The sequence below is a fragment of the Pipra filicauda genome, unplaced genomic scaffold (assembly GCF_003945595.2).
Source record: "Pipra filicauda isolate LSUMZ 115617 unplaced genomic scaffold, ASM394559v2 scaffold7_size6619720_pilon, whole genome shotgun sequence".
NCBI lineage: Eukaryota > Metazoa > Chordata > Aves > Passeriformes > Pipridae > Pipra > Pipra filicauda.
The window spans coordinates 1,232,200-1,255,037 of record NW_024104976.1 but is presented as its reverse complement, the minus strand read 5'-3'; the positions used below and the strand labels follow the sequence as shown (position 1 = coordinate 1,255,037).

The 22,838-nt window shown below is 39.4% G+C and overlaps 2 protein-coding genes and 1 long non-coding RNA gene across 7 annotated transcripts; 2 read left to right on the top strand and 1 right to left on the bottom strand.

Moving 5' to 3' along the window:
- The first annotated feature begins 3,661 nt into the window (after nucleotides 1-3,661).
- Nucleotides 3,662-14,166, top strand: SPATA5L1 (spermatogenesis associated 5 like 1). Of its 4 annotated transcripts, XR_005566777.1 has the most exons (10): nucleotides 3,662-4,955; nucleotides 5,965-6,150; nucleotides 7,462-7,626; nucleotides 8,169-8,378; nucleotides 8,788-9,018; nucleotides 9,899-10,033; nucleotides 10,680-10,805; nucleotides 11,474-11,646; nucleotides 13,023-13,149; nucleotides 14,080-14,166. XR_005566777.1 is itself a non-coding variant. In XM_039390106.1 (9 exons), the coding sequence occupies exons 1-8, from the start codon at nucleotides 3,879-3,881 to the stop codon at nucleotides 11,624-11,626; spliced, it is 2,283 nt and encodes a 760-aa protein (XP_039246040.1). In that variant the 5' UTR covers nucleotides 3,662-3,878; the 3' UTR covers nucleotides 11,627-11,646; nucleotides 14,080-14,155. The 4 variants fall into 4 exon arrangements, 3 of the variants coding, with proteins under 3 accessions (XP_039246040.1, XP_039246039.1, XP_027587945.2); XM_039390106.1 differs by lacking the exon at nucleotides 13,023-13,149 and having other exon boundaries at nucleotides 14,080-14,155; XM_039390105.1 differs by lacking the exon at nucleotides 14,080-14,166 and having other exon boundaries at nucleotides 13,023-13,606.
- On the top strand, nucleotides 13,599-17,609 carry CUNH15orf48 (chromosome unknown C15orf48 homolog). The gene is made up of 4 exons (XM_027732154.2): nucleotides 13,599-13,806; nucleotides 14,080-14,168; nucleotides 14,921-14,981; nucleotides 15,638-17,609. The coding sequence occupies exons 1-4, from the start codon at nucleotides 13,765-13,767 to the stop codon at nucleotides 15,704-15,706; spliced, it is 261 nt and encodes an 86-aa protein (XP_027587955.1). The 5' UTR covers nucleotides 13,599-13,764; the 3' UTR covers nucleotides 15,707-17,609.
- On the bottom strand, nucleotides 15,023-19,363 carry LOC113993721. 2 transcript variants are annotated; one of them, XR_003542748.2, is made up of 3 exons: nucleotides 19,248-19,363; nucleotides 18,642-18,729; nucleotides 15,023-17,068 (listed from the first exon to the last, which is right to left on the bottom strand). It is a non-coding gene; the product is annotated as an uncharacterized LOC113993721 (long non-coding RNA). The 2 variants fall into 2 exon arrangements; XR_003542749.2 differs by lacking the exon at nucleotides 19,248-19,363 and adding an exon at nucleotides 18,960-19,072.
- Nucleotides 19,364-22,838: the final 3,475 nt, after the last annotated feature.

Genomic DNA, 22,838 nt, shown 5'->3' with positions numbered 1-22,838 from the left:
GCCATCTACTCACTTTGAACTATCTTTGTTTGATTAATAGACAATTATACCACATTTTCAAATCCACCTACCATGAAAAAAACTGTGTTAAAGACACTCTTAATTAGACCATTTAAATAAAATTTTCAGTTCTGATACTAGATATAGTCAAACTTACCAAAATTATAATCAGCTTAATACCTTCTTTACTTTGTATGCAGGGAATTATTGTAACAAGACATAATTATTTTTATTTTGTGAGTTATAATAACTGGGAATTTTGAACATTATTCTATGACAACCCAATAGACATATAAAAAAGAAAATCAGAAATATTAATCTTTATTTTTAGAATATTATCAGAGTATTGTACATTCTGCTTGAAGAGAAGATAATCTGGCTCACTAAATATGAAAGCAAAAAATGGAACAATCTTCCCCAGAAATAAACTGCAACAAGCCCGACAAGAAAAAGCTCGAACAGTAATGAAGCTGAAAATAATCTGAACACTCACTGTTCTGCTTTTTCAGTTTCATATTAGAAATGGAGTGAAGACAATGCCGGACAATATTTTCTCCAAGAACTGATGACTACTCCCTCCACATTATCAGATCTGAAAGGAGAAAAGAAAGCCATTCTTGAAGATCAGCTGCCATCTAGTGAATGGTGAGAGAACTGTTTAAAACATTACTTTCATTTTTTTGTCAATTTAAACCAGATTCCTGGTGGAATACCTTTTTGCCACTTTGTCATTGTAAATTCTGGGGTCTGTTAATTATTCAGGAGAATGGCTATTAAAAGGTGTGCATTCCAAAGCAGAGCAAACTCAGCAAAGTTTTCTATTAAATTATAAATAAATAAGGTATTGATCCCACAGTTTGCTCAAAAAAAGCCAATCCTGTGCACTTTCAATAGAACATATTAGTGTTTTGGGGGTTTCACATGATTATACTAAGAGGAACCAAACTAACAGTGTCTTAAAGTAACATAATCAGTATTACAACAACAGACTACAGTAAAAAAATCGAAGAAGTTTAAGTTAAAAATCACTGAAATGTGCTCATCCAGCAACAATATCATACTTTTTATGCTGGACACCAAGCATGTTATTTTTATGTGTATGTTTTACTAATTTATAGATAACTAGAATAAACCCAAAAATTTTAGTAGTGTACATTTACACTGTCAAATTTCCTATGTAAGATAAGACCGCTGGGCTTCATGAATTAGTACTGCATTCCAGCTTAACATTTTCATGAAACAGGAAGTATTCCCTTGATACTTCAGGCAATATATATCTTTGCTATACTGATGCTTTTCTTATTAAAAGGAAGTAGAGGAGTTGTATAAATAAGTTGATAAAGGGTGGAACTCCCTCTTTTACTGTCTAAATTGATCCAAGAAGACCTAAAGTCCTCCTCACTAAAGCCAACAGATGCCCAAATCAATAATTCTAACAACTATTATTTGGAATTCTTTGTTACTCAAGACTAGATTTGCAGGTTTTTTCCTTCTCATAAGAAATCAGATTTTCCAGATGTTACAATAAGTCTGTTACAAAGAACAATCATAGATGAATATAGACCACTGACCTCATTGCAAATATGCACTTTTCCATATTTTTCTTGCCTAAACACAACTTCTTAAAACCAAGCAGAGAGTCTACACTTACAGTTTGAAACTCTGAAACACAAATCTGCCATTTTAAACAGAGTATGTTTTTTGTTTAATCGAGTACGTACTTGAGGGCACTCGTGTTTACGAGAACCTTTGAGGAAAGAAATAAAACAAGAGAATGTGTTTATAAGACATTGGCTTGAAAATACATTTGCCTTCTTGGAATGAAAGCTCCTTATAATCTTTTGTCTGTTCATTCTCTGGACAAACATTAGTATGTCCCACACTAAGTACCTAATAAGTCTACATATTCCATATAGGCATATTCCACATAAACATTTGCATATGTGTGCACTGTAAAACCATGCTATGAAAACAAATATTAAGTTGATATCCAGGAGTAAAGGAATAGAAAATAAACACTGCAAGGAGAAAAGTTGGTCATGAGCTGAAAGGAAATATCTCATAGGCCCTTTTGCACATAATTGGGTTTAAAGAGAAGGCTTGCTGGTTTTTGCACTGCTCGGCCCTAGGTCGTTCTGAGTTCTATTCAGCATTTTGAATTATCTGAACTGGCTCTGTTAACACTGCCTGCTTTTATTTATGGGTTACTTAAATATTTTGTGTACAGCCCTTGGTTCAGTAAGGAATGTGATTAGTCAGGCCACCATCATAAAGGTTTTCTTATGCTTCGCCCGCTGAGGCCTTCAGAATACATGCAGGAAATATGGTAGTTGTGCTGTAAACCACCTTCTCTGGTTTTCTGTGAATATAATTGTGTCTGACTGGCCTCTTGCATTTGAGATCCCAATTCTTGTATGTATGTGGTCTCAAATAAAGTCTGTATGTATTTGGTACTTGTGTGACTTTGCTTAAAATGAAGCTACTTGCAAAATAAAATTATGCACATACTAAATTTTATAGATCACAATTTTATCTTGTATCCCACAATGCTGACAGACCTCCTGGAAGGTTTTTATAAAAGTACTGCACAATTCACAGCACAATTTAGGAAGGTGGTGATGGACCAAAACTTTATACAATTATTTTTCTTAAATGCTGATTAAGTATTTGTCAGAGCAACATACTACAACAGTTCTACCAATTGTTAAATAAATATCTGTGTTTTAATTACTTGTATCAGCAGCTTCTCGAGTCAGTTGTGTGGCTTCACCCATATTTCTTTAACCAGCACCCACAGTTGACTCAACCCTGACCACTGGTGACAAAGATGCTGCCCTGAGCCAAGGGAAGCACTTGGCAGGGTCATGGGAAAGTGGAAGTCCAACTTTTGGGAACATGTTTAAGAAGTACCAAACTGACAAGCAGGAGGTGCTGAGGAGACAAAATGAGGGTGACGAAATGAGGGCAGTGAGTGATCCCTGCCATGACCAGCTCCGTGGAGAACAAGCCAAGTGGCAGTGGGAAAAGGGGGGCAGTGCATTCCTTCTGTGGAATAAAGGTATAAGAAATCTCTAGGACACATTCACCTCACAGGCAGTGCTTTGACAGCCCTTCAAAAGGGAAGGCCCAGGGAGGCAGCTGAGGCAGGATGTGAGGGAGGTGGTGGACATGGAGAACTGTGTCCAGTTCTGAGCCCCTCATCTCAGGAAGGGCAATGAAGATGGTGAGGGGTCTTGCACGCAAATCCAGTGAGTAGCAGCTGAGGGAGCTGGGGATGTTTATCCTGGAGAAAAGGAGGCTCAGCTGGGACCTTATCCCTCTCTACAGTTCCCTGAAAGGAGGTTGTAGCCAGGTGGGGGTCGAGCTGTTCTCCCAGGCAATAAGTGACAGGATAAGAGGACAAGCTGCGTTAGGGGAGGTTTAGGTTGGACATTTGGAAGAATTTCTCCACAGGACGGGTGGTCAAACACTGGAATGGGCTGCCCATGGAGGTGGGGGAGTGACGTCCCCGCAGGTGTTTAGGGAAGGACTGGACGGGGCACAGTGAGCTCCTTTCCTAACACAGTCACTTCGATTCTGCGTTGGCTGAGGCGGGGCCTCGCCCGCCTGCTCCGCTGTGGCGCATGCGCGGGGCCGCCTGTCAGCGCGGGAGTGGGTCCGCTCCATCCCGGGCGGGACGTTCTCCGCTGCCGGCTGTCCCATCCCGGCCGGGACATTCCCGGCTGTCCCATCCCGGGGCGGGAATGTCGGGGGGCCGCGGTGTCCCTGGCGGTGGCGGCGGAGCAGGAGCCCCGCGGGAGAGCGAGGCGCGGTGAGTAAGCAGCCGGCCGGGCCCGCGCGGAGCAGGGCGGTCGCTGCCCTCGCCCGCGGAGGGAGCGATGGAGCCGACGGCCTTGAAGCTGCTTCCACCGGACCCGGGAGATGAGGGCACGCAGCGCTGCCGGCTGGGACCTGCCGCGCTGTCCTTGCTGGGGGCCCGGCTCGGCGCCCCGCTGAGGATCTCGCTGCCCGGCGGGTGCTGCGTGTGCACGGCGTGGCCCCGGCACGACCTGGCCGACGGGTTCCTGCAGGCCGACCTGACCTGCAGCACCGCGGGCCTGGCCCCGCCGGCCCTGCGCGGGCTCTCGCTGGATGTGCGGCAGCTGGAGCCGCTGCCCCACCGGCGGCTGGGGAAGGCGGCGGTCAGGGTGGTCCTCAGGAGCGCCGCGCTGAAAAAGTCGACTCCCAGAGCGGTGTTGCAGGAGACGGTCAGAGAACTGTTGAGAAATGTTTATGTTTTGCCTCGTTACGTTGTAACTGTTGCCCCAAGTCCCGAAAATCCCGTGGTGTATATTGAAATACTGTCTGCAGACTCTTTGGTGGAGGAAGCTGGATTGATAACCCCCCAAACAAGCATAAAAATTAAGGAGGTGATCACTTTAGAATGGTACAGACATTTGTCAGAAGGCATTGCAAAAACTTCAGTTGCAGGACTAGATGATGTGGGAAAGTCTTTGAAAGAAATGATCGATCTGCCTTTGCGCTTTCCAAAAACTTTTAAGAACCTGGGGCTTTCTGTCCCTAATGGAGTGCTGTTAATTGGGCCCCCAGGTGTAGGGAAAACTCTTATGGTAAAGGCAGTAGCAGAAGAGGTGGGTGCATTTCTGTTTGGCGTCAGTGGCCCAGCCCTCCATGGCTCAAGGCCAGGAGAAGGTGAAGAGAATTTGAGGAGAGTCTTTGAAAAAGGCAGAGAGATGTCACAGGAAGGCCCAACCATTCTCTTCTTTGATGAAATTGATTCTTTGTGCCCGAAGCGAGGAAGTTCAAGCAATGCTCCTGAAGATCGGATCGTTGCTCAGCTGCTCACGCTCCTGGATGGTGTAAGGAGCGAGGGTAAGATGGTCATTGTGGCAGCAACAAACAGGCCAGATGCCTTAGACCCTGCACTCAGAAGACCTGGCAGATTTGACAGAGAGGTAAATAAACCCTCTTATTCATACACACTTTTGTCTTTCCTTATTGATGTGGAAGTGGGCTGTTGATAAAGTTTAATGTCTACTGGTCGTGTTTCATAGTGGGATTCTGCAGCCTTGAGCCAGGTATCCCATTGCTTTGCTTTGCTTCAGCTTGGGTAAGGTGGGATTTTTTTTTACCCGGGACACTGAGAACTCGGTATACTTCAAAATAGACAAGGGGATTCTTTATGCTTCTTTATCTTTACCTGTCCTTGAGGGGTTTGTTTGCTTACAGATGCTTAGCCTTACAGGCTTAAATTTTTTCATTTAAATTCTAGATTGAAGATTGATGCATCTCTCCTTAAAGGTTTATTGTGACAGAGAACTAGTAACCTCTTGTGTCAAAAATTCTATTCAGATTTCAGTAACAGGTTGAGTCTGTTCTGGAAAACTTCTGTTAGCCTAGTAGCCAAGAGAAGAAAAACACAGTTGTGCAACTTACAGTTCTTTTGCTTGTGTTGTTTATTTTTCTAGCTAAACCCACTTTTGGATCATCCAGTTTAGTCAAGATCTTTAATGCTTTCATAATTGTAATCTTCATTATTTTCCAGGATTTATAGATGGTTGAGATATATTTTTATGAAGGTGTTTCACCAGGGTTTTAATAATGTATGAGTGTTTACCTCATTGATTTATTTTTCCCTGTCATATGAATCTAATTTAGTCCTTGTGATGCAAGGAAATTATTATTTCAATGTTGAAATTACCTGAAAATGGGACTTGGTAGACACTAGCTGACAGTGTCTTATGAACAACTGTTTGTACAAACACTGTTCACTTGGAAATTAAGTGGTATTTTAAATATTTGTCATTTGTATAGTGCTGCTAATAGGTTTTTTGTAACAATATTTAGTTCAATTATAAGTATATAGAAATCTTTAGTAACCAATATAAAACAGAGATGAAAGCTCTATAAAATAAGTATAGCACAATATTTACTTAAATTTTTTGTTTATTATATTTGGTTTAGGTTATTATTGGGACCCCAACAGTCACACAAAGAAGATCCATCCTGCAGTTGCTTACGTCTGATATGCCCATTTGTGCAGACGTTGATTTGGCTCAGCTGGCAGAGCTGACCCCTGGGTATGTGGGAGCTGACCTCACAGCACTCTGCAGGGAAGCTGTTATGCAGGCTGTGTCCCACAGCTCCTTGGTATGGCTGCACATCACTCAAGGACAATGTCATTAATGTATTTACCACCTCTTCCTCATTAATGCTCAGCTTTACTCGAAAAGCTCAAGAAGTTGAAGACTCAGAAATTAAAATACTAAAACCACCAAATATGTTACAAATGTATATATGCCATTTTTTCTAGTCCTTTCAGTTCTCACCTGAAAGGACTGTTTTCTACTTTCTGAGTGAAAAGTTTTGCTGAAAGTTTTTATCCTCTTCCTCTTTAGAATTGTGCAAAGCAGACATTTTTGTCTTTTTCAGCAAAGTAAACTGTGTCCACCAACACTCTCTTTTGAAGCTACTTAATTTCGTTTATTATTTAATTTAATTTAGAATTCTGCTTTCTAATAACTGCAAATTAAAGTTAGGTTGATACACAAGTGTATAACAGCTAGTGAAAATAACTACTATCATCTGGGTTGTATGGCTGGATATAAAATTCTTGTAGACACAAGGTATATAACTGCCCAGTGTGCAGAAATTTAACCTCTTAGCAATTCTCTAATGCTATTTCTATAATGCCTATTTCTTAATACTCCTGTCTCTATTCTGGCTTTTACAAAAATTGTGAGATACATGTTTGATGTAGTTTTTCATCTGCAATGGCTGAGCAGAAATTTAAAGCCATATTTGTAAAATTTCCAAAGTCAAAAGCATCTGCAGAGAATGGTAGAGCCCTCTGTCTTCACTTGGGTAGAAAAAAAGAGAGCATAGCACTGAAAATAATAAAATTATTTGGGCCTGGTATCTCAGAAAAGAATAGATGGACAAATGAAAGTAATGAATAAGTAGATGGCCCCTTTGCAAGTGCCTTTGTAAAATACATCTTAGTTCTGTTACTGTATCTGTAGTTTAATAATGTTATTGTATAGCATGTTTGAGATAAAATGTGTTGCTTTCTTCAGTGTGGTGAAAATGGATGTTGCAGCCTTTTTATTTCTATTCAGAAGATTGTATGATTTATTGTGTGGTAACCCTCAAATTAGCAACCATTTGATTTAGCACATCACTGTCTACTGGAGCTATAATTTAGGGAATAGTAGTTTTCTCTAAAACATTAATTTCTGTTAAAATAGATTTTTCTTGTGTAAAATCATGCCATTAAGGAGAATGTATTTTACTTTGTGTTGCATTTTTGCATCTGCAGTTCTCTAGGCTCATTAGGGCAGGAATTGGCTTCTTTATTAGTTTCATTTGGCCTTCTGTGAAGTGTTTCCACATATAATGCAGCATTTAAGTATTACCTAAAAATATTGTTAATATGCTTTATCTGTTTGGGGTTTTTTTCAGGAGTCAACTGAAACTGAAACCATGATTAACATGGGAGATTTCCAAGAAGCTTTTAAAAAAATTCAACCATCCTCTTTTCGAAGTGCAGTTGGACTAACAGAGTGTAAACCTGTGACTTGGGAGCAAATTGGTGGTCTTGAAGATGTAAAATTAAAGTTAAAACAGGTAACATGTAGAACAAATTTAGATGAACAGCTGATTTCTAATAAGCATATGCTCCAAGTTTTTCTGTATGCTAATTATGAAAATTAATTCTCTTGCTAATTACCTGATTATAAACTGTATTTTAAACATTTTTATACTACATTAAGTTATTACAATGTTTGAGCTAGAGGCCTTCCAGTTACAAGATAATAATATCTTGTAACACCAAGCATAATACTATCATGGGAAAATATGCGTGTTTTTTAGTAGCTGAAAAATACTTAACTTGTAGCCAGATAATTTGTGAATATTCCTGAATATTTAGCCAGAGGTGGCTCTTGTGTATCATCTCTCCATGACTGCCTTTAGTCTGCTTCCATCTGCTTCAGATGGAAACTTTAAGAAGGGGGAATTATATGAAGAAAGACTAAATCAGTATTCCCTGATTTCAAATTAATGTTTGTATCAAGGAGAAGAAGCGATGTGCTTGGCAGTTTTTATTGATTGCCTATGAACTGTAGTCTTGTTACTAAGAATTTCATCCCTTTTTTCTGTGTTGGCAGAGTATTGAGTGGCCTATGAAGTTTCCTCAGGCATTTGCTAGGATGGGCCTGTCCCATCCCAAGGGTCTCCTCCTCTATGGGCCTTCTGGCTGTGCCAAAACCACGCTGGTGAGGGCTGTGGCCACCAGTTGTCACTGTTCCTTTCTCTCTGTAAGTGGTGCTGATTTGTTCTCACCTTATGTTGGAGACTCGGAGAAGATTTTGTCTCAGGTACGGTTTTTAATTTGTGTAAGGCCTATGGTTTATTTTTGCTTGACTTTTGTAAAGTATTAGTTAGACCTAAATTTTGTTATTGAAAAGATCATGGAGGTCTCATCTGATTGTTAAATAGAAATGGCTTAGAGATTCACATTTATATAAAAGTGAGAATCTATCCCTAAAATTATAAAGTTTTAAACTTTATAAGTATTTCTAGTCTTTTGTTTTCAGTTCATTTAAGCATATAAATAAGAAGCAGAATTTGCCTATAGTAAATGTAAGCCAGAACAGCTCTTGTGAGTCGTTATAAATGTACCTTTAAACTTAAGTAAAATACAGAGTATATGCAACTGAACTTTTTTCACCTTACCTGGTAGACTGCATGCATCAATGTTTGACTTTATTAACATTTTTTAAAAAGGTTTTCCGGCAAGCAAGAGCAAACCCTCCAGCAATAATATTCCTGGATGAGATTGACACTCTCCTGGGGTCTCGGTCACACGGCAGAACTGGCCCTGGGGTCTCACAGCGGGTTCTGTCTGTTCTCCTCAACGAGTTGGATGGTGTTGGGCTCAAAGTTACAGAAAGAAGAGGAGGCAAATTACAGCTTGAGGGGCAGTGCCAAGAACAAAGTGATGATGAGGAAAGAAAGGTATTTATGCTCCCTTTTCTGTAGAAGAATGATAAATGCTGTCCACTTGTTCCAAAAATTTTACTTGTTGGCATTCACACTTCTTAAACTTAAAATCCTCAAGCTTAAAAACGTGCAAGATGCTCTTTTACTCTGCCATAATATCTAATTTTTAGAAAATACTGTATATAGGCTGCAGACTGTTTTTATGTACACTGTTCCTCGAGGAGACTGTTTGAACAAAATACCCACACAGGCTAATGAGCATTACTAATTGGTGTTCATCTTCTGTCACAAAAATCCTTTCCTTGACACTACAGTAATTTTTTAGACTGACTGTGCTATTTTTACTCTTATTCAAGTTCCTCCCTGAACTTACTTTTTATAAGCATTTCCCCTACTTCATTTGTAGTTCTTTCTCATACATACTGCATACAAAAGCAGCACAGTTATGATCAGTTATTTACTTAAACAAAAAGTTGTACCTTCGCTTTTCACTGAATGGTTCCCAATATTTAATATTTAGCTTTTTTGTATTTAAATTTCTTCTTCTTATGATACTCTTTGGGGGAATATTAAAGTTCAGTTAGTACAGTTTCAGAATTGCAGCATACTGAATTTTTGCATATAAAAGATTTTTTGTTGCAATCTGGCCAGAGAAAAGCCTCTGTTTACTGTCAAGGCAGATACTAACCATATTTCCTCTTTTTAATCTGATCTGCACCAGGGCATTTTTTTACTTCAAGAAAAATTAAATATTAATATTGAAAGGAAAATAGCTACATGTAAAGGTACATCGTCTTTTTGCCCTTCCCTTCTTCTCATTAGTTTTTAACGAATCTTTAATTATTATCTCTCTTTACCATGTTGCACTGATATGTTTGTATGATCTCTTACTCAGCTAGAGTTTCAGGAAACTTTGAACAAAGATTTCATGGTAGTTGCTGCAACAAATAGACCAGATATGTTGGATGATGCCTTATTGCGTCCTGGAAGGTTGGACAAGATGATCTATATTCCACCTCCAGATCTGAAGGTGATGTATTTATTACACATCCTTACGTGGCTTTAAAGGTAGAGATATTAATTGCCAGTAGACTTGACTTTAAGAGCAAAGGGGGCATATTCTTGTAATATATTTAACGATGGATGATTCACTGAAGATCAGTCACCAAACTCAAGGTATAATGAAGAAATCTAAAAAGGAATAAAGACACTTGTATTTTAAGTACCTGTAACATTTTAATTGGTGCATGTATTTATAGTATTGCATAGAGAAATAAGGGAAAATTTGTGTTTACAAAATCAAGCTACAGTTTAGGAAATACCCATAACAAGTTGTCTGGCCTGTTCCCAAGGGTAGTGTAGCTACTTGTCCTGAGCTTCACAGTAGCTACTTGGCCTGACCCAAAACAGGCCAAATATGGACTCATCAGTCTAAAGTACTGTGTTTTCATGAAGTAATGAGTAACTGTGAATAACAGACTTTAAAATATGAGATAACTGTAAGAGTAGGTAATATCTCCATTAATAGCATTTTATTCTTCCACTGAAACCAGGTAATTTTGGTATTCTTCTGGATTTTCCTTTGTTCTAATTTCAAATTTGTAACTGCTTTGGAGAAGGATTAATTTTTGGTGTGTTTGGTTTTGTTTTCTTCTACAATATACACCAATTTACAGGGAAGACTTTCCATTTTGAAAATCTGCACTGAAAAAATTCCATTGGATACTGATGTGTCACTACAAGATGTGGCGGCCCTAACAGACCTCTTCTCTGGAGCTGATATTGAAAATCTGTGCAAGGAGGTAAGAAATATTCCTGGCTCATCTGTGAAATAAACTGTAAATGAAAACTTTCAATGAAAAAGGAGAGCTAACTCATAGATGTTACCAAGCCATCAGTAGTACAGATTCTTTCACAGTTTGTATTGAAAATATAAAGAGTAAAACGGGAGAACTGAACAAGGGTTAATTCTTTACATAAAAAAGCCAAATAAGAATGAAATCTTTCTGTGATAATTTAATAGAAGTTAAGGAACTGTACTACCCTTTATTTTGTGTGGCTCTCTCTAATCCATGCTCACATCTGGGTGAATTGTACTCTGTGTACTGCAGGCAACTGCAGCATTTTTAGCTGAAATTAGCATGCAATGTCAAGACCAGAGAGAAGAAAACTAAGAGAAATCTAGAATTTGAGAAGAGTTGTATAAAAGAGAGAAGACTAGGAAGAAAATCCAAATATATAAGTGATCAAGGATATATTGTCTAATCCAGACAGAAAAAGTGAATGAAGTTATAGTAACCTTATTTGATGTTTATCTGTTGTTAAATAACCATAAATTATACATTGCTGGTTTTAGATGCTATAGCTAAGACTTTGTTCCTTGTAAGATATTTTAGAACACTTGCAATAAATTCATTGCAATTTAAAACATAATAAGCACTTCAAATTGTTATTTTTTTTTCTTTTAAAGGCTGCTTTGTTGGCTTTGCAAGAGAATGGACTTGAAGCAACTGCTGTAAAACATGAGCATTTTGTGAAATCATTGAAGACTGTAAAACCATCCTTAAATAGAAAAGACTTGGAATTTTATGAAAAATTTTATAATCAAGAATTAACCTCTTGAATCAAAAAGGAGTGGCATAGGTATTTTTAAATATATTGCAAAGATTTTGAAAAGGCTTACATCTTTCCTGCTTTTTAATACTGTACTTACTGGAGGTTTCAGGGTGTATGAAATACAGTAAAGTTTCACTTGTCAAAGGTCTGTAATTTCGATAATGAATAATAAATTAAAGTCTTGTTTGCTTTGGATAGGTTTACATCTGATGAAACAAGTAATTGAGATACTTAGATAAAGCACTGTGGAACAGCTTAGTGTTACTGTAGATTTCCCAGTTTTCAGTATAAACACTGGCATCACGAGAGTATTTAATTTATAATGTGTTGAGAAGTCTTCATAGGACAGTGAATATTTAAAAAGTAGAAAAGCTTTCACATGTTCAATAGGAGGAAGTAAGTCCCATTCTGTATAAAATGTGAAGTGTTTTATATGTGCCTATTCACAGGCTTACTTTCTTACAAGCAGATTCCAAAATATAGTGGCAGTGAAAAAGTTGTCAGTGCTTAATACCTTGTTGTAGGTTTGGAAGTCTGGAGTTTTAGGAGTAATTTTAGGTCAGTTACTGCTTACTGTACAAACATTTGGATTGAGTAAGCAGGTAAGAAGTATGCAATCAGCTCAAACTGTAATAATTTCTTTAGAGAAGGTAGTTTGCTTTATAACAATTTGTGCAAAATTCTTTTCCTTACCTAACCATTCTTTGTCAGTATATTTTTGTAAGTCACCTTCTAAAATACAGTTATATCCAAGGAAATTGGTACTACGTGTAAGTGTGCATTTTAACTTTCTAGAGTAGGAAGGGGTTTATTATTTTTTATTATATTTTCCTTTTCCCAATGAAAATATTTGTGAACTAAATACACCACTCTCAAAGATAGTTCCTTATTTCAGCTGAGGTTTGTGAGCTATAAACCCATTAACAAATATTTCTTTCTTATAACAGGGACAGTAGGGACTGCACTGAGTGTGGTTTATAGTGAGATGGATCACAAAAGGCAGTTCCAAGGCAGTTGGTGATTGTGGAGGGCCAAAGGCCGTAGTAGAAGCCATTGTAACCTAGGAAAGGGTTTAGCTGGGTGGCTTTGATCACCATTTTATGGAAAGGACTATCCTTATTGCTTTATTGCTGGCAACAACCTAGCAATGCTTGTGAACTTCCCAAACACCCAAAGGTTTCTCAGCAGCAGTGCTGAGAAAAAGTGTTAAACCCTTCTAGGTAATTGTTTTGCTTCCCAGTGTTTGAGGGTTTGTATTAGAATTGCCAGACCTGACAGTTGTTGTGACAGCAGAATGCTGCCAGTCCTTTGCCTCAAAGACCCTGCTGCTTAACTTCCATACTTGCTCCCTAGAGGGACCAACAGAACTACTTGTGCCCTGTCGTGTCTGTTCCTTGCTGCAGGGAGCCAGCAGAGCGTTGCAGTAACAGCAGCCTTTTCTTCCTCTCACTGCTTTCCAGTGGGCAAGAGAGAAGGGGAGAAATATGCAGGAATCATCTGCTGGCAGCACTGACCTCCAGCCTGTCCCTGGTAGGAGTTTTTCCCAGACAGGGATATTGGGAAGAGATGAGAGCTGTGTAACACAGCAGAGTGATGGGAACATGGGGCTGGGTTAAGCTTTTGCTGCAGCAAAGGTGACACGGTGACATTGGGGTCCTCTTTGGGTCGCTATAGGCGCCTCTCTGAGCTCTGGAAGAGACAGACCCTGGCCTCACCTGGGCGTTTGCCTGGGTGTGCTGTTCTTTGGGCAGCTGCCTGGAGGCGGGGACAGACAAGAAGACAAAGGAGAAATGGAGAAGAAAGGTTTGAGTGCTGCAGTAACGGAGAGAGAAGGAGTTGCGAGAGGAAGGCGGGAAGAGCACTCGCAGCATCCCGGTCTCCCGGCAGCTCCCTTTGGGGCCGGGAACTCCTTAGGGCGCTCCCCTGCGCCTACCGCCGCGGGCCAGGGGGTGGCACTGCTGGCCCGGCCCGGCCCGTCCCGTCCCGTCCCGCCTCCGCGCCCCGGGGCGCGGTGCGGTGCGTATATAACGCGGTGCGTGTGCAGCGCGGGGAGCGCCCGTCCCCGCAGCCCGGTACTGTCCTGCCCCTCTCCCCCGGGGTGCGGTAACACGAACCGCTTGTCCCAGGTCCGCAGCCGCCGCCACGATGAACAGGAGCATCTTCCAGATACTTAAAACAAAAAGAGAAGTAAGTTTTCCCAGAAGCCGGGGCCGTGGTGCCCGCCCCTGGGGAGGGATGCGGCTGGCGCGGGCAGGTGCGCCGGGGCTGCCGCTGGATAGAGAGCACCTTCCCGGGGAAGTGGAGAGAGCGAGGGCCCCGTGTTAGAAGAGGTGGTGTGAAGAGTAATACAGAGGTGTAATATGCGCTAACAGCTAATGCCACCTGAGTGCTGTATAACCCCTGCTCCCCCAGCTCTCAGCCGGGACACCAGTTCAGCTCTTTCTCCGTTTTGTCTTTCAGCTCGTTCCCCTGGCTGGAATACTGTCCGTGGCAGCAATTGGGGCGTTCTCTTTTAGCATGTATTCCCTATTCGGCAAATCTGATGTGATGTAAGCAAAATACTTCTTGTTTGGTGCTCACCCTAACCTTTCTGTATTCGGCAGAAGTATTTGACCATCATGTTTTACATCCAAAAAAAAAAAAAATCCATGTTCATGTTCCAGACTACTGGTAACACCTGAAATATCTGCAGATAGTAAATAGCAAAGAAATTAATTCGTTTGGACAGTAGTCCAAATTATTTCCTAATTTTTGATTTAATATTTTTCTTTGCTTTAGGTGTAACAGGTTTTAAATGCTCCTATCAAGAATTTCAAATAATCAGATAGGTAGATGAGATGCAGATATGTTGCAACCAGACTATTAACTTGTATATGAAGAGCAGCATTGATAATATTAACTTAAGAGAGTATTCTAGTGGCTTGGCTAATAATTGGAATTAAGTCCTATACTCTTCAAGCATTGGGAAGTTTATTTATTTACTTTAAAGTGATCGGAATAGGCATTTTAGCTGCCAGAGTCCCCTTACTTTGTGTCCTTACTCAGTTCTGATTTTTCAGCTTGCTTCCCTTACCATGACACATGATACATGAGTGTTGGCTTGGTTGGTCCTTTGGAAGATGCACATAAAGCAAGCCATTGTTGATTCTACCCAGAACACCCAAACCTGTAAACTTGTGTTTTGGGGAACTCCTTATTTAAGTAAATAGCTCTGCTGATGATAGGCTGCTCATATAAGAAAAACGTACGGAAGAACACACCTTAAAACATAGTACCTGTCTTGTTTTATCTTCTTTTAAAGGATTAACAGGAGTGGCAATCCAGAACCCTGGGAAAATATTGATCCTACCAAGCCTCAGAAGGTAATTTTTACATGCAATATGGTCAGTATAAATAGCATATATTTCCAACACAGTGAGTAACTTGTTTTAATGTGTAAGAACTAGCAAAATATTCATGAGGAAACACAAGTAAAGCTGATGTATATCTAATTAATAGTAGAAACAAAATTTTAGTTCATTACTTTATATCTTCCCTGTGTTACCTAATGATAGGGAATCAGCTATTACATTCTAGGTCTGATCTTGAACTTATGGTGCTCTTCTAGTTGCTGTGCTGTGTCTGTTCCCACTGCCAACATCCATTTACTCAAATCCATTGATAACACTGGAAATTTGGAGTACAGAGGAAGGCTGTTTCCCCTTGTTCCTGAGTTACAAAATTGACTAAGAATATTTAGGTACTGCAGCCTGAAGGAAAAATATCTTTATTTAGTAGAGCATCTACTATAAGGAAAAATAAAATTCTTTGGCATTATTATCTATGTAATATCCAAACTATTTTGTTCAACAAATTATTATATATGTCATCAGTTGCTATTCTTGCATACCTCTGAAAGAAAAATGTAAAGCTACTAGAAATTCTTCACCAATAGGTTGATGTATGACTTGGGGGGTGTGGGAGTGGAGTAAATGCCCACTGGGATTTTGCTAACTTTCATATTTTCCATTTCTTCCAGCTATTAACAATCCAGCAGAAATGGCAGCCTATAGAAGAGCTGGAAAATGTCAAAAAGCTTATGAAGTGAGAAGTTTCTGTTGCCTCAAAAAGGTGCCCTATGAATCTAGTGGAATCACTTCTGCACAAACTTGACTACTGAAATCAGTGTGCGGAAATGCTTCTGCTACATTTTTAGGGTCTTCCTCCATTTTTTTGGACTCTGAATGAGGAGTTTCGTGTTGCTTTAGAAGTTGACATACAGCATCCACATAGTCCAAAAAAACTGACTCAAATATTCATTTTCAGTAGGCATTTCATGCCAAATGTTGAATATTCAGATGGTAATTATAGATGGAAAAAGCCTTCACAGTTTTTGTAGAATTTTGAGATTTTTTTCAAAATACATTAGTTTTGTTATTTTATAAATTTTTAATGAAATAAATTCTAAATTTTTACAACATTTTATGTAAATTCCGTAAATGGAGGTTACCCAAAAGCCCTTCTAAACTGGAATTCCTGGTCTGCTTCCTCTCTATGCTGTATTTCAATGCAGTATATAGACCAAAGTCATATCCAGAGGATGTCTTTGTATGGCAACATATGTGGTCATAAAGTACACTTGCATTTCTTGTCTACATTAGATGTGATGACAGTTTAAGTCAAGACTAATGTTCTGCTGCAAATACTCAAACTTATATATGTGCTCACCTTAACCCACTGAGGAGTCCAGTAGGTTATTTAAGGGTGTGTTTGAGACTGCAGGATTAGAACTGAATAATTGAGCATGGCTAATACAGAAATGAAAATGAGATCATTTCTGTTGTGTTTAAATATTGTTCATGTTTAAATTTAGAAAAAGTTACTAGAATTAGGAAACTTGCATTATCCCAAACAATGTTAATTTCTTCTTTTTGTGCAAGGTTGTTCAAATGCAAGCTCAAATGTACTGCACAGTTAACAATATTTTTAAACATTTCTACGTGCTGTTAGGAACATCTACTTTATCAAATAGAAACTAACATATTAAAATTAGAAATGATTCTATGAAGAGACACTTCCTTTCTAAGCATCTGTGTGTTTTCTTATGGGTTGGCCAGGGAAAGAATGTAATGGGCAGACCCCCAGTAAATTAATGAGACAAGAAATGCATCCAATGATAGAACAGTCCTTTTGTAGATATCTTCTGTATTTTTGTAGATATTTTCTATCTTCTAAGCAGTTTCACAGTCTGTTACTCAGTTTCTTTTACAATGGACGTTCAGAAGGGAGATCAGTTTCTGTCAGGAAGAAAGCAAAAGTGAAACAACTGCTAACTGGAAAAAGTCCCCCTGAGTGAGTAATAGTCAAGTGCTTTAGGTTGCTCTGCTGCAGCAAAGACAAACTTCAGCTAGAAAAGCCGCTTCCCAAATTTCAAGGTGGCTTGGTTTCAGAAGCTTTATGTTTTCTTCAGCTGAGGAAAAAAAAGTTAAAATGTTACTTTATCAGATTCAGCGTAAATATTTATCAAGTAATGATGACTCAGCAGCTTTTATGTTTTAGAACGAGAGGAACTACTAGTTTTCAGAATACCTTCTTAGCTTTCATTTTAAGGAATGGCATTACAAGGTTGGATAGCATAGAACCACAAAGATACAGTGCTCTGAGGAGTACAAGTTTAAAGTATTTTAATACAGAAAATATTTCAAAATATTTCTCTACTTTATTCTATATTTCCATATTTTTACTGGACTGTGCCAAACAAAACAAAGTGCTGTGCTCTGAGTTGATGCATGAATTAAATGAGTGTGTTCTTCAGTACACCAGTTGTATGGTCTGTAAATACTATGAAATAAATGTAAGTAATTTTGATGTCATTTTTGTATTTAACTACTTTTCAGTAATGATTCCAGTAACATATTAAGCAGTATGACTGCTATCAGTCATGGGTTGTTGCTTCTCTCATCCTGTCCTGAAGCATAACAGCTTTGGTAATAAACTGTTTTGCCTTGTTAGCTGCTCTGTTTTTTGTTTTTTGATATAGATTTGTTGGGAGGGTTGTCACATAATGTGAGAAATCAAAATATTTTTCTGCACTTCAAAAAGATTGTGAGTGTTATGAAAGTTCTTGGGATTTTGTGTCTTCTCTGACTGTCCCTAAAAGTCCGTCTCTTGCATAGGTGAGGACTTTTGGAGAGCACACCAAGAAAAATTACTGTACCTCCCCAGCTCAACTACTATGTGTATAGACATAAATCTATACACACAATATACAAATTATTTCCTTGTTCTACAACCAGTAAAGATTCAATTGGCTGAATTCTATGAGCTGATGTTTATCAGAAGAGTAAGACTTCCCTGTCCTGTGTTAAGCAAATCCATGACTTCTTATTCCATGGACAGTTTAGAGGTTATTGAAGTAATTTACAACTTTTTTCCTTCTCTCCATTTTGTCTCCTACTCCATTCTGTTCTTTGGGTTGGGTTGGGTTTTTTGGTTGTTTTTTTTAAACAATGGCTATCTTTGCTCACCAATTCTAGTACTTTTTCAAAGAACTGTATCACCTCCAACTTTCATATTAATTACAAAGTTTAATTAAAATGCTCACTGGCTTGTTAGAGTTTCAAATATAGATTAGAAACCATTAGAAATGTTTTTTATAGTTCTAATCACCATTAGAAATGCATCATTAGAATCTATGGTCACATTTTTCTAATTTTTTCTAAGTAGTCTATTGGTAAATACCTCTCTGGAAGAGAAGAAGAATAGGAGCTTGCTTTCTGCAGTGTACGTGCAATCAGTTACTAATTTTTGTTATTACAGTCGTACTTGAAGGACTTAAAACTGCAGATCTCGTGCTGTTGTGGTTACCAGAGTGCTGTATGGAGTTTTCAGTTTGAGGGTTTTTTGCCTATGACAGCCCTGGTGTCAGCATTTCTCCTTCTGATGTCCCGTAGCCCCTGTATTTCTCTGCCACAAGGTGCAGTTAGTATAGTACTGCACTGTCTGGTTACTTCATCGCCATTCTGCAGAAAATAGTAACTTACAGAGGGGGCTGATGCAACTGTTAAAGGAAATGCTTCATCCTGCAGTTGTCGCCTGTCTCAGTGCAGAGGGGGCTGTCCCCAGGACTAGCTGTGAAAAGCAAACAAGAGAAATGGGAATGATTCACTGGATCTGGCCAATATTTGGTGTGGGACACCTCCCAGAAAAGCTTTCAGATTAAACAAACAAGGCCGCACTACTCAGCACAGCTTTAGTTTGCTGTGTGAAGTCTTTGCTCTACAGCACATCGCTGCTGTACGGGAGCACATGAGATTGCCTGAAAGTGTCACTGAAATGGAAATAAAAGCGTTAGCAACGACCTGGCCTCGGGCACTGCTGTGGGACAAGGTGAGTGTTGACCTTCAGGTTCTGCTGTGAACAGGCAGCTTGTTTGCCAAAAGCTCTCTCCGTCCTAAAACAGCCATCACACTCCTGGCACCCTGCAGAGCCCTCAGCCGGGTGTGACACCCCGTCTGCAGCGCCTTCTCCTGCGCGCCTCACCCTGACCAAAGATCACCCAGGCCGTGTGATCACCGAGGCTGCACCAACCCTGTTTATGCTGTACCTTGACCTGATGAATAAGGGGTTTTGGTTTAATTAGCTTTTACCTTTAGATAATCTTGTTGTGTGTGTTTTGGCCAGCGCTGCTACTGGGAAGGTGCTGCCCTTCCTCAGGGCTTACCCAGGGCGTGCGAGGGCCCCTCACACAGCACAGGGAGCCCAGGCCTACAACAAATTTCACCCTTCTGAGTGAAAAGCTGCCCCCCAGTGTTACCCACTGCGCCTGTGGGGGGATGAGGGCGGTGTGAGAGAGCTGTAATGGGGGGTGGCAGAGCCCTCGTTAGGAGATGCATTAGCAAGTGAGAGCCCAAGAGATAGTCTGGCTTCAGGATATAGGCCATGTACTAGCCAACAAGGTTAGGAAATTAATTTAAATATACCCTCATCTATTAGCAGTGAGATCCCAACAAGGGGTTTGGTTTGTGTTTCGTTTTCATTTTAAGACATCCAAGGTTTAGCCCCAGTGCATCAGGGGCCTGGCTGGGCCTCCCCCACAGCACTGCCTTGGTGCTGGGCCTGGCTCTTGGCCTGGATTTGACCATATATAACATTCCCTAAAAGGTGTTCTGTATAAATAACTTGGGCTTCATGATGCAACATTTTTAAGGTGTAAAGCAAGTCACTTTTGTGACCTTGTTTCCATAAGGTTTACAAATGTGAATGTCTGTGAAAATTCAGATAAATGTGCTTCCAGTTTTACCAGCTGTCAAGCAGTAGAAAAATCACTCTCTTCAACTTGAAACATTTGATCTAGAATATTATTAGACTCTGGTATTACTTGCTTGCTGTCTCTCACACCCTCCTCCTATTTTCTACTGACACTCCTTTCTTCTTTCACTTACTGGCACATATTTTATTCTTGCCAAATCTTTTTCTGTCTCACCCATAAAAACAAACATATCAGAAAAATTTAACATTTTTCTTGGCCTAATTTATTTCTACTACTTCTACAATTTGATGGTGCACTTGCATTGTGTTCCTGAAAGGTACACATGTCAAATGAGTAGATTAGAATATAGTTAGTCTGGTGGTTTGAATTCAGAAATTAAGCAGAAAAGGCCCTACTTGTAATGCTTGTCTTCCTTCTCCCTCCCCCTCTTCTATTTTGCTTTATTTATGCTGGTGGGATTGTAATAAATGCACCATTGGAGGTAAAAAAAGAGGATCCTTACTAGTAACAGTAAGGATGCATAGATTGTAAACTTTTCAAGAAGTCTATATTTTCAGTATGTGCATAAATAACAGAAATACTTAAAAACTGCCTTTCCATTTTTTAAAAAATGAAGCAGAAATTTGGGTCATAGACGTAAACATGCCTAAAGACTCACGTAAAAACATTTGCAGTTTTTCTTTTGATTTTTTAACATATTAACATTATATTAGGTAGGGAGGGTCCATTCCACTGAAAGCTCTGTCTTAATTATGCTGCTGCAGAAAAAATAAAGACCATATCTGCTAATAATATTATAGGAGACACTTCCTTACCCACTTCTATCAAAATATCTCTTGTTTTGAGTAAAGGTTGTTCTGTTAGTGAAATTCAATTCACCTGGTTGCTTCCTAGCAAGGAAATGCCAAAAGAACTTGTTCATGTTCTGTAACTCCAAAATTGAAGTGGTCAGGCAGGTCTTAACCCTAAGCACTATAAATCATTGTGATTCCTGTAGCATTGCAGACTGTGATAGTGCCAGTCCAGGCAATAGCTGTGAAACACTTTTTTCCATTCATGTATTTTTTGAGTAATTAGAAAACATTTCTTTTAAGTTCAAACTCCCTTCACCCTCACTCAGCCAGACTTGCTGACTTCCCTGACCCCAAGTGTTGCTGAAGCAGGAGCAGGAGCTGATAGGTCTTGAACTTGGGACTTTTATCACAGCAATTGATTTTTAAAGCAGAATTCCCCGCTGCTGTGAGTGGGAATGCTGCACAGACATTGCTGTTACCAGATCATGGTGAACTGAGGAGCTACAGACTCTGGAGGACAAGTCATTAGGATACAGCACCAAAAATAGACGGTGGGGACCAGAGCTCTGTAGCAAACTTGTCAGCATTGCCTGAGGGAACACACACTGAATCATGCAGTCACGAGGCAGAGCTGCCTGCATCCCACTTCATGGTTACAGCTGTTCTCTAGAACTCTTTGGTTTTCAAGCCACTTTCTATCATTTTACTCATCTGTATGGTATTTGGCATGACACCAATCTGTTCTGCTACACGAGAGGTGGACTGGTAGGGACTGTGGGCTTGAGGGCCTCGTGCAGGGAACTGTGTTTCATCTCCAGAAAGTACTGCTTTGGTGAAAGTACTGCTTGTCTCCCAGCTAGATTGTTAGACAGGTTGTTAACAGCACAATGTTTGTGTAAAGCTCTTTCTCTTCCTATTTCAGTATTGTACAATATGTGAATTTTTAATTGCAAAGTGCTGTATTAGCTGAGTTAATCAGAAAGCCACACAAGTTTGAAAAACTTCTTACATGAAAATAAATGTGTTTAAGCTTTCAACCTTAGCAAAACTTTCACATTCTTGATTTCCTCTTATGTGTCACTTCTTTAATTGAATTAAATATATTTCCAGTAGGCAGGTAACTAATAAACACCATTCTTTACTTGATGCTGCTGCTGCTGCACAAATAAGGAAGTACATGCAGAAAATCCCGATTAATTGTAATCCCTGGTAGTAACAGAAGTGTCTTATCAGTTTGACAAAGAAAAGCAAAGTCATCTACTGGTAATAAATCATTGATCACTACAATAAAACAAAGGGAAAGGTGTTTTCCTATTAAAGCTGTTAAGAACATTTGATTTAATGATGCAGCTCTCCTTTCTGCTGCAATTTCCTTTATAATTCAGTGAAGCCTGAATATCTTTTTTAATGACTGTTAGCATTATTAAATAAGATGTTTACATTGTGCTGCCATTACTGTGTTTATTTGTCCTCTTGTGAAAGGCTTTGAATGAAACACGCGACAGTCAGAAAAATGAATTTGCTTCAGAAGTGCAGCATCCACCTTGCTCCCAAAAACAGAAATCCACAGCACAATCCTAGTCACAATGACTTGCACTTCTGGTCTTTGCCTCATTGCCAAACTCTTAGCCATAATTTCAGCATTACAATAGCATGCTGTACAAAGTAAATTTAGAAAAACATTATTTTGAAGTTATGAGAATGTTTTTATACTGATTTCAGGGAGGCATGGAGTTAATACGGTAAAAGTTGTAGTGGTTGTGTATCTGTACACAAGTATGTGTTTTTTGAAAATTCTCTTCTTAAGAAAAATAAAAGCATTTAAGAATTGGGCATGTCTCTGCTCAAGCTCCTTTATGTGTGCTACCTCAAAGAAGAAGGCTTTTGCACAATGCTAAGCAGGGTGTTACATGTAAGTTTGTGTTTGAGGACACACTGTCAAGTGTATCACTTCTTGATAGGTGTCAAGGGAAGAGGTGTAAACCCTCAGTGGTAAAAAAAAGTCACCACCGAAGTCATAGATGGATCCACTCAATAAAGAGCTGAAGTGTTTGACCTTCCTATCTGTCTTTAGGAATCCTCACAGTTGTCTGGTTGGCAGTGCCACAGGTGTGATGTGCATTCCTCAATAAGAAACACTACAGCACAGAGGTGTTATTGTAGCTACAGATGAG

Bases quoted from the DNA above. Each gene is read 5' to 3' on its own strand.
- SPATA5L1 (XM_039390106.1), top strand. From the start codon at position 3,879: ATGGAGCCGACGGCCTTGAAGCTGCTTCCACCGGACCCGGGAGATGAG. The intron at 10,034-10,679 runs GTGATGTATTTA...ACCAATTTACAG, and splicing joins TTCCACCTCCAGATCTGAAG to GGAAGACTTTCCATTTTGAA. The intron at 10,806-11,473 runs GTAAGAAATATT...TTTCTTTTAAAG, and splicing joins TTGAAAATCTGTGCAAGGAG to GCTGCTTTGTTGGCTTTGCA.
- CUNH15orf48 (XM_027732154.2), top strand. From the start codon at position 13,765: ATGAACAGGAGCATCTTCCAGATACTTAAAACAAAAAGAGAA. The intron at 13,807-14,079 runs GTAAGTTTTCCC...TTTGTCTTTCAG, and splicing joins TACTTAAAACAAAAAGAGAA to CTCGTTCCCCTGGCTGGAAT. The intron at 14,982-15,637 runs GTAATTTTTACA...CATTTCTTCCAG, and splicing joins ATCCTACCAAGCCTCAGAAG to CTATTAACAATCCAGCAGAA.